General features: G+C 48.3%; 1 protein-coding gene across 1 annotated transcript; it reads right to left on the bottom strand.

Annotated features, from left to right (window-relative positions):
- Positions 1–9,451: 9,451 nt before the first annotated feature.
- On the bottom strand, positions 9,452–10,589 carry LOC143863351 (uncharacterized). Its single transcript, XM_077374032.1, has 2 exons — positions 10,003–10,589; positions 9,452–9,916 (listed from the first exon to the last, which is right to left on the bottom strand). The coding sequence occupies exons 1-2, from the start codon at positions 10,441–10,443 to the stop codon at positions 9,452–9,454; spliced, it is 906 nt and encodes a 301-aa protein (XP_077230147.1). The 5' UTR covers positions 10,444–10,589.
- Positions 10,590–10,803: the final 214 nt, after the last annotated feature.

Here is a 10,803-nt window from a genome sequence, read left to right as displayed (position 1 = left end):
CTCTGCAATGGAACCACCTTCTTTGAACTTCAGGTTCACAAGCTTTCTAATCAGGAAAGCTTTATTCCCAACAGTCTTTCTTTCATAAAGCCCCTCCAACTTCTTCCAAAGAGAACGTGCAGATGTTTCATTAGACACATGGTGGAACACACTGTCATCCAACCATTGCCTAATATGTCTAATAACCTTTCTATTTAATTTTTGCCGATCAGTATCAGACATGCTAGTAGGCTTGGCTTTTTCACCTTCAATGGGTTCATACAAATCCCTACAATAAAGAATATCCTCCATCCTTGGTTTCCAAACCATCCAATTTGATCCAGTCAATTTGACCATGGTTCCCGTAGAACTCTCAATCTCAATCCACACAAACAACTATGCTTCTAAACAGGCTTTGATACTACTTGTTAGGTTTTTCGCCGAAGAAAACCCACTTTAATTAAGAAGCAAATAAATATGTGAATTTAATAATCAAACAATCAAGAGAGCAATCACAAAAGAGAACACAAAGATTTACGTGGAAAACCCTCCAACGAAGAGGGAAAAACCACGGGGCGAATCCGACGAAATATCAACTAATCAAATGAGTAATACGACGTCTCTTTCTCAAAATTTTCACCCAGAACTTGAGAAACTACAAGAAACAAGAGACTTAAAAAGGTTACCTCGTTTCGAACAACAAAATCCACTTCTCACCAAAAATACCCACTTCAATCTTCAAGTCGAAGAAACCCAAATCCTCGCGAAGTCTCAGCTCAACGAGAGGATTCAACGGCGTGGTGAAAATCTCCAAGAAGAATTGCTCCAAATCCTTAGTTTTGATCCCACACAAAACCTTCTAAAAGAGCCACCAAGAAAAAACCCTTGCTTTCTCTCTATTTCTCTCTTCCCCTTTTTTTATCTTTCTAACACACACACCCACTATTTGGGTTTTCCTTTTATTCTTTCCGTTTTTACTAAAAACGGCAAACACACACGGCCCCTTTTTTTTCAATCGGAACTTGTTTCCTATTACAATAAGGAAACCCAATTCGTTTCCCTTCTTACGTGGGTGAGTGATGTGGGCCCACACATAACAAAGAGAAAAAAAAAGTAAAAAAAAAAAAAAAAGCACAAACAAACGATTTTGCAAACCAGTAGGCAGCCACAGGCTTTGAAACTAAAATGCTGAACCAGGTAGAACTGATCATTGAGTAGCTTCATAACCACATGACTCTAACAACAGCATGAAGGCTGTGGCAGAACTCTGCTTTTGTGAGTCTCAATACTAGAAATCCACTTGAATTCCCACGACTATGTTATTAACAGTCAACACTCACATCTTGAATTTGTTCATGAATAGACTGCAATGATATATTCTTGAAAACATTAAAAAATATGAAGTCAACTTTCATTTCAAGCACAGGTAAGCCACCAACAGTTAACAATGAAATAAACTCTATGGGGACTATGAACAATTCAACACTGGACAGTTGCCAAACACAAATTCTGTCCAAGATGTGTGGTAAAAGTCAATGAAATGGCTTCTCCTTGTGTGATAATTTCAAAGAATAAGACCATCTGATGTCATTTCTGTAGAAATTCTTTAACCACCAATCAAATTCCTGTTACTAGCACTATTAAATTCTACATTTAAGGAGGAAATTTCCACTTTCTTCGTTTTGTAGCATCCTAATTCCTTGGTGAGTGGCACGAACTTCCAACTCATTAGTGTATGCCGCCCCTATTGGACCACTAAATGCCCATATCACTCTCCCTTCTTTGTTTCTCAACAGTCCTCCATCACCTGCAGGCCCCGGGTTCCCCATGCTCAAGCTACAAAATTCAATTTAAGAATCCCTTAGGTAGGAAGGGACCAAGCTTGGATTACTTTGGGTTCATTACTAGATGCGCAACATATCTCTTTCCAACCATGCCATAGATCATAGGCCGATACAAATATGAAGCATTCTAATGTTTTCACCCAGGATGTACTTAAAGCAATCACCATATTGAACACGAACTGGGCTCCCTTACTGAATCCCTTAAAAACCCTAGCATTTTGTTCCTTCCATAGTAAACAAATTGTAGCTAGGAATGAAACTTGCCAAAACACACACACACACACATCCAGGTTTTAGAAATCTTTGGATGGGACAAATATTTCTAAAACCGTATTTTCTACTTAAATTCCAAGTTGTTGGATTATAAAATCCATGATTTTAGCTATCAAACATTAAGCTAAAACATGGTTTTGATAATCCATAGTTGTGAAATACATGTATAGAAATGGCCTATTAAAGCATGATTTTTTATTTTGTTTTTTATTGCCATGATGAGTTTTAATATATTGAGAAACACTTCGGAAGTGATGGGGTGTGAAAACACCAGCCTCTCACAGGCTGCCACCTGTCCCAGAGTAGGTGAGACTTAGCCTCTCACAGGCTGCCACCTGTTCAGAGTAGGTGAGATCCAGCCTCTCACAGGCTGCCACCTGTCCCAAAGTAGGTGAGACCCAGCCTCTCACAGGCTGCCACCTGTCCCAGAGTAGGTGAGACTCAGCCTCTCACAGGCTGCCACCTGTTCAGAGTAGGTGAGATCCAGCCTCTCACAGGCCGCCACCTGTCCTGGACACCTGTCCAGGACACCTCAACAGATTTTCCCTATAAATAGGGGACTAAAGCTCAGACTAATGGGTAATGCGAAAATCCCTTCTCTCCCTAAACTCTTAAGACATCTCCCCTTCACTCCTGCTCATACTGACTTGAGTGTCGAAGGGCCTGTCCGGAGTAAAACCCGGTCTGGTCTTCTGACCTCGCTTGCCTTGTGCAGGACTAAGCACTCACCGCAGGACTCATACTCAACCTCCCTCGTCGCTCGCTCTCAGCTCTTACGCCACTGCTGTACCTGTTACCGATTTTTGGTCTAACAGATTGGCGCCATCCGTGGGACCAAGAACTAAAAGCTGTTCTTACATCTCACTTACAAAATGGCAGGGCGCAAGAGTGCGCGATTAGCTTCTGCGCAGAACGACCAAGCCGCGCTACCTCGCAGGACCCGGAGTGGTCGAATCGCCTCGATGGTAGTGGCCGCTTCTGCCGACCAAAGCCTTTCTCGCTCGGAGCATCACAATCCCGTGCCCACCTCGGAGCAAGTCCAAGCCCTCTTCTAGCAGATGACGGCCCTTGTTGGTCAGTACCAACAACTACTTCAAGCACCCCCTCCACCTCCTCCAGAGGCCCCGCGATCTGCCCAAGGAGTCCACAGGGGAGAGTCATCACGTCACGGGGAGGGCAGAACTCATCACTCCGCTAGACAAGTTTATCGCCCCATAGTGAGGCACGCCCAGACAAAACCTCATCACCGCGAAAGATCGCGGTCTCGCTCCACGCAGAGGCGCCGGCCTCACGAAGATCGTTTGCCACCGGCAAAATCTCGACCTCGTCGTAGGAGTCCGGAAAGTCAGTCCGGTTCTGCGGCAAGCCCATTTGTGGGAAGAATCAGGTCCCCAGACCGCAGAACGGATCCGCTGCTACAGAGAATGGAGGAGATGAACCACCGGATAGAGGAATTGGCGAAGGATCAGAGCCGGCCCGCCTCTAGAGCGTTCTCAAGCAGAACGCCATTCACTAAGGATGTCCTGAGTGCTCCAGCACCCAGAGGATTTAAGATGCCTGCCGTCCCTCAGTACGACGGCACTACCGATCCCGTGGATCATCTGGAGACATTTAGAACAATGATGCTCCTCCACGGCGCCTCCGACGGCTTCATCTGCAGAGCCTTCCCAACGACGCTCACTGGCGCGGCAAGAGACTGGTACTCCAGGATCAAACCAAACTCCATCAACAATTTCGACGATTTTGGAGAGGACCTCGTCCGCCACTTCATGAGCAGCCGCAGGCCAAAGAAAACAACAGCTTCCCTGATGGCCTTGCGACAGGAAGACAATGAGCCTCTGAAGGTGTTCGTCCGCCGATTCAACAGGGAGGCACTTCAAGTGCCAAATTTAGATCCCTCAGCAGCTATGAACGCACTCCTCACCGGTGCAAGATCTGATGATTTCCGTCGAGCGGTGGCTCGGCAAAATCCGCACTCACTGGCGGATCTCATGGCCGGGGCAGAAGAGTACATAACAGTGGAAGAAACACTGGCAGCTCTTAATTCAAACCGGAGGATAACCTCTGAAGAGAAGAATCTGCCTAAACAGCGTAGGGAGGATAAACCTCACAGGAAAGAGAAGTCTCCACCCCCTCAGAGAAGAGAAGAGAACTTCACACCTCTCAATACCTCTAGAAAGCACATACTGGCAGCGATCAGTGAGGAGGAGTTTGTGAAGTGGCCGCTTAGAATGATCTCCAAAGGAAACAGAAGAGATCCTTCAAAGTACTGTCGGTTCCACAAGGACCACGGCCATGACACAGAGGATTGTTGGCAGCTCAAGAGAGAAATTGAGCAGCTGATCAGCCGGGGTTATTTGAAAAAATACATCCAGAATGACGGCCGCACCCAAGGGCGCAAAGGAAAGAGTCCCCAGGGCCGTAGCCCTCGAAGATCACCGCAGCCCCCTCCTCAGGATAAGACTTCTCAGGTCACCGACGCGCAGCCTGAGGCACCCCGATCTCAACCAAGGGGGGTTATCAATACAATCATGGGCGGACCAGCCGCCGGGGGCACCTCCTCTGCTGCTCGAAAAGCATATGCACGGCAAGTTAACGCCGTTCACACAACCAGCAAAAAGTCAAGAACGGAGAATGAGATCTCCTTCTCAGACGCAGATCTGGACAGCCTTATTTTGCCCCACGACGATGCATTGGTGTTAACCATGCTCGTTGCCTACTGGGAGGTAAAGAAAATTCTTGTGGACAACGGGAGCTCAGCGGATATTCTATACTACCATGCCTTCGAGAAAATGATGATAGGCGACGACCGTCTAAGGCCGGCGAACTCAGATTTGTTCGGCTTCTCCGGAGAGGTCGTAAAAGTGATAGGACAGATCGAGCTCCCTGTTCTTGTCGGAGATTCACCATGCCAAGCGTTCGCCATGGTTAACTTCCTGGTAGTGAAGGCCACCTCGGTCTATAATGCTATCTTGGGACGGCCTGGCCAGAATCTGATCCGAGCAGTCGCCTCAGCCTACCACCAAAAAATGAAATTCATAACCCCTAATGGTGTGGGGGAAGTTCGCGGAGATCAGCCTCAATCAAGGGAGTGCTATGCAATGGCACTGAAAGGAAAAAACACAGTGGAATCACTGCCAATCGAACTGCTTGATGTAAGGGACGAACTCAGGGGTACTCAACCCGCTGAGGACCTACTCTCCATCCCACTGTGCCCGGAGGACGGTGAGAAAGTCGCTCTGATCGGTTCCTCCCTTAGTAGTAGCATTCAACATCAACTCATCGAGTTTCTCCAGGGCAATGCAGATGTCTTTGCATGGGTTCCTGCCGATATGCCCGGCATCGATCCAGAGATCAGCACTCATAGGCTTGGTGTCGATTCAACCTGCAGCCGATATGCCCGGCATCGATCCAGAGATCAGCACTCATAGGCTTGGTGTCGATTCAACCTGCAGACCGGTGAAACAGAAAAGGAGACACTTTGCTTTTGAAAGGCGACAGGCAATAAAAGAAGAAGTGGAGAGGCTTCTGAAGGCTGACTTCATTCGCGAGATTCGATATCCGGACTGGCTAGCAAATGTAGTCCTAGTCAAGAAGACTAATGGAAAGTGGAGAACCTGCGTCGATTTTACTGATCTGAATAAGGCTTGTCCCAAGGACAGTTATCCGCTCCCAAAGATCGATCAGCTCATCGACGCCACAGCGGGTCATGAACTGTTGAGCTTCATGGACGCCTTCTCCGGATATAACCAGATCAGGATGTACGAATCGGATATACCAAAGACCTCATTCGTCACAGATCAAGGGACTTATTGCTACCGAGTCATGCCCTTCGGCCTCAAAAACGCCGGAGCTACTTACCAAAGGCTGGTGAACAGACTTTTTCAGAACCAGATCGGCCGAAATATGGAAGTGTACGTGGATGATATGCTGGTCAAAAGTCGAAGCGCACAGGACCACGTGTCTGATCTCAGAGAAACATTTCAGGTCCTCAAGAAGCACAACATGAAACTCAACCCCACCAAGTGCACCTTTGGTGTCAGTTCGGGGAAGTTCTTGGGATTCATGGTGAGTCAGCGAGGGATAGAAGCAAATCCCGAGAAGATCAGAGCTGTGATAGAGCTTACCGCCCCAAGAACCATCAGAGAAGTTCAGCGGCTCACGGGAATGATAGCGGCGCTGGGTCGCTTCATCTCCAAATCGGCGGAGAGATGCCTGCCTTTTTTCAGTGCGGTTAAGGGCCTCAAAACTGCGCCCTGGACGGAAGAATGCCAGATTGCCTTCGACGAGCTGAAAAGGTATCTGTCCTCCCCGCCATTATTAACAAAGCCGGAGCCAGGTGAGGAGTTATTTCTATATCTCTCCGTTAGCTCCACGGCACTGGCAGCTGTCCTCGTCCGCGAGGAGCACCGCCAGCAAAAACCAATCTATTATGTCAGCAAGGTTCTTCACGACGCAGAAACAAGGTACCAGCGGGTCGAGAAATTGGCTTACGCGCTGGTAATGGCTGCAAGAAAATTAAGACCGTACTTTCAAGCTCATACTGTAAAGGTCTTGACTGACCAGCCGCTTCGGCAAGTACTCCATCGACCAGATATCTCCGGACGACTTGTGAAATGGGCCGTAGAGCTGAGCGAGTTCGACATCCAGTACGCTCCAAGGCCAGCCATCAAGGCCCAAGTACTGGCAGATTTCGTAGCAGAGTGCACCATCCCCCAGCAAGTCGCCGACCCTGAAACGGTACAACTCCCAGTTGCAGAGAAAGCGGTTCCTGACGAATGCATAGCAGAAACTCAGACAGAAATCTTGCAACCCCTGGCAGAGCAGGACTCCATGACCAGCACACCAACTTGGGAAGTATATGTCGACGGTTCTTCAAATAAAAACGGCTGTGGAGCAGGCCTCATCCTCACTGGGCCTGAGGAGTTCACTGCGGATTATGCTCTGAGATTCGGATTCCGTGCGTCCAACAATGAGGCAGAATATGAAGCCCTCCTTGCCGGAATGAACCTAGCAATTCAGACCGGCGCCCGGAAATTAAAAGCATACTGCGACTCACAGCTGGTAGCAAATCAGATCCAAGGGGTCTACGAAGCCCGAGATGAGCGTATGGTTAAGTATCTTGCTAAGGTTCATCAACTCTCCAGCCGGTTTGCCAGTTTCGAGGTCATCAGAATACCACGGACAGAAAATGCCAAAGCAGATGTACTGTCGAAGCTGGCTGCTTCTGGATACACCACTCTTGGAAGCATACGTATGGAATTTCTACAAAGATCTAGCATCGAAAGAGAAGCCGCAGATATAATGCAGGTGGAGAACGAGCCGTGCTGGATGGATGAGATCATTCATTACTTACGGGACGCGAAACTTCCCGAAGATAAGAAGGAAGCCCGTAAGGTGATACAGAGAGCCGCCCGATTCTCCCTCAGCGGTGACATTTTGTATAAAAGGTCCTACACTCTCCCGTACCTGAAGTGTCTGGGACCAAGTAACGCCGCGTACGCATTGCAAGAGACTCATGAAGGAATCTGTGGAGAACATCTGGGGGGCAAAGCCCTGGCGATCAAGGTACTCCTCAGAGGATTGTATTGGCCCACCATACGACAAGACGCGCTGAATCTGGTTAAAAAGTGTGAGAGGTGCCAGAAATTCTCCCCCACCATCCACCAGCCTGCTGTGGCGATGGCCCCAATTATCAGTCCACTCCCTTTTGCAGTATGGGGGATGGACATTCTGGGTCCTTTTCCACCGGCTTCCGGAAAGCGCATATTCGTAGTAGTGGCAATCGACTACTTCACCAAGTGGGTGGAGGCAGAACCTCTAGCCCAGATCACTGAGCAGAATATACAGAATTTCTTCTGGAAGGCAGTGGTCTGCAGATTTGGGATTCCCCGTGCCTTAATCACAGATAACGGCAAACAGTTCGACTGCCGGAACTTTCGGAAGTTCTGCTCTGACCTAAAGATTGAACAGAGATTCACTTCGGTTGCTCACCCCCAGACCAATGGGCAAACGGAAGTAACCAATAGGATCTTGCTTCAAGGGATAAAGAAAAGGCTGGATGAAAAGGCTGGCCGATGGGCAGATGAGCTCTACCATGTTCTGTGGGCTTACCGCACCACTCCTCGCACGACGACTGGTGAATCACCATTCAACCTCTCTTTTGGAACTGAAGCCGTGATACCTGTTGATATAGGCACCCCATCTCCCAGAGTCATCAGTTTCCATGAGCAACTGAACAGCGACGGACTCCGCGCCAACCTCGACTTACTAGAAGAAATCCGGGAGGAATCTCGAATCCGGGTCGCCGCTTATAAGCAGAAGGTGTCGAATTATCACGACTCCAAAATCCGCCCCAGAGAATTCAGGACAGGGGATCTGGTCCTGAGAAAGGCAGCCGTCTCCCAGCCGACGAAAGTAGGGAAACTTTCCCCAACTTGGGAGGGACCCTATCGAGTGAAGGAAGTTATCCGGCCAGGAAGCTACAAGCTAGAGACACTGGAGGAGCACCTATTACCTCATGCATGGAACTCCAAAAACCTCAGGAAATATTATCAGTAGTCGAATTATCCGGCGTGAAAAGGTGATCTTGTAAATTTGTATATTTGTTGTTATGAATAAATAATCTTCTTGCAAATTCAGTGTCATTTTTATATCTGGAAATCCAGTTCACAAAACTTGGGTACTCATTGGAAACCCAGTTCTTAAACTTGGGTACGCACTGGAAACCCAGTTCTTAAACTTGGGTACGCACTGGAAACCCAGTTCTTAAACTTGGGTACGCACTGGAAACCCAGTTCACAAAACTTGGGTACTCATTGGAAACCCAGTTCTTAAACTTGGGTACGCACTGGAAACCCAGTTCTTAAACTTGGGTACGCACTGGAAACCCAGTTCACAAAACTTGGGTACTCATTGGAAACCCAGTTCTTAAACTTGGGTACGCACTGGAAACCCAGTTCTTAAACTTGGGTACGCACTGGAAACCCAGTTCACAAAACTTGGGTACTCATTGGAAACCCAGTTCTTAAACTTGGGTACTCACTGGAAACCCAGTTCAGAAAACTTGGGTACTCAATGGAAACCCAGTTCACAAAACTTGGGTACTTGTTAAAAGACCAGTTCGTCACAATTCGACCATCAACGGCCTCACTCACAGGTTATCAAAATAAAAAGACAAAGTCAAGCAAATCACTCAGTTGAGAAGTATCAGAGACAGACAAATTTCATTGATCAGAATATGTGGGGCCTCGAGGGCCATTACAAAATTCACTTTAAACATGCTGGTAAAAGCTGTAGGGTCTCAAGGACCATTACAAAAAGAGGTCAAAACAAAGACAAAACAAAAAAAAAATCTAAGCATCTGGAAGAGAGGTGATGTCAGCAGGAGTATCAGCAGGAGTATCTGGCTCCTCATCAGTAATCTTCGGCCTGGCAGGGAGAGTCATGTTCTGCATCAATAGATTTGGATTGCAGGCCTGGAGCTCCTGGAGGCAGTCGTAGTATCCAAGACTGTAAGCCTCGCTCGACAGGCTGAAAAGTTCAGCCTCCTTTGCCTCTGTGGCCTCTTTCACTGCCTTCTCCTGCCTGTCAGTAGCTCTTCCTCTTTGAGCCTCCATGGCTTCAGCAGCCTTGGCCAGTTTCCTCTTCTCTGCGGCCAGATCTTCTTTTAACAACCTCCTCTCCTCCTCTATTCGCCCGATGCTCGTTTGAAGCTCCTGCACCTCGGCGGCCAACTTTCCGTTCACCTCTTCAGATGCAGTAATGGCTTGGGAGAAGCTCTTACTCTTCTCCTTGAGGTCATTATAGTATAGCAAGATCTGAAAGAACAGAAAGAAACAGGCATCAGTATGGTGAAAGGAAGAAATGGGCAGAAAGTTAGCAAATCGAAGCACTACTTCCTTACCTGGTAAGCGGAGGACAACACAGCCTCCTCTCCTGTAGCTGGCGGCTCGTAAAGGACCTGTTGCTTGTCCTTCTGCAGCAAACACTTGCTCATAAGCTCTGCTGCTACCCGGCTCTCGCCTAAGGCAGTGTCATCCTTCAGAACGGCCCAATTGGGTCGAAAGACTTGCTCACTAATCCCCGTAGGAGGGCGAGCCCCAGAACCGGCTCCGGTAGAAGCACCACCGGACTTAGAAGAGCCACCGCCCTGAGCAAAGGGGCCTATTAGCTTCACCTTAGTCTTGGGCCTCTGGGATGGGGGAGGAGTGCCCTGTGACGGGGCCGGACTCCCTAGCACAGTCGCTTTTCTCTTCTGGCGCTCCTGCTGCGCCTGTTGAGCACCTTCTTGTGCCCGCGGTTGAGCTCCCTGCCTGATTTTCTCGACGGTTGATTGTTTCTTCATCTCTGCAAGACAAATGAGCAGCCAACGGTCAGAAGCAAGTATATAAAAAATAAGCAGATTGCATAGACAAGTCTAGCTACATACGTTCTGGAGTCGCGGCACTCACGCCCAGTCCGACCAGAATCGCCTCTTCAGAAAACTCCTTACAACGGATGAGGCCCGATTGCTCGATCTCCTTCCGCATCAAGGCGAATGTTATCCTGTCCTTACCTTCGAGGAGCGGCTTTCGACTCAGTTTTGAGGTATCTGGAGTGTCCCACACTAGAGGGACGGACCAGGGCTCACTGGCCTCCTGATCCACAACATAGAAGAATCTATTCTTCCACGAGTGAATCGACGAAGGAATGCCAGTGATTATCT

This window comes from Tasmannia lanceolata, unplaced genomic scaffold (genome assembly GCF_043159265.1).
Source record: "Tasmannia lanceolata isolate RefF3 unplaced genomic scaffold, GAP_Taslan_0.1 ptg000044l, whole genome shotgun sequence".
NCBI classification, from domain to species: domain Eukaryota; kingdom Viridiplantae; phylum Streptophyta; class Magnoliopsida; order Canellales; family Winteraceae; genus Tasmannia; species Tasmannia lanceolata.
The sequence above is the reverse complement of the archived record's forward strand: the minus strand, read 5'-3'. Positions and strand labels throughout refer to the sequence as shown.

What these genes read in the sequence shown, in the direction of transcription:
- LOC143863351 (XM_077374032.1), bottom strand. Translation starts at nt 10,443, where the DNA reads ATGAAGAAACAATCAACCGTCGAGAAAATCAGGCAGGGAGCTCAACCG. An exon ending in TGTTGTCCTCCGCTTACCAG is followed by an intron (nt 9,917 to 10,002) that starts GTAAGGAAGTAG and finishes CTGTTCTTTCAG; the next exon opens with ATCTTGCTATACTATAATGA.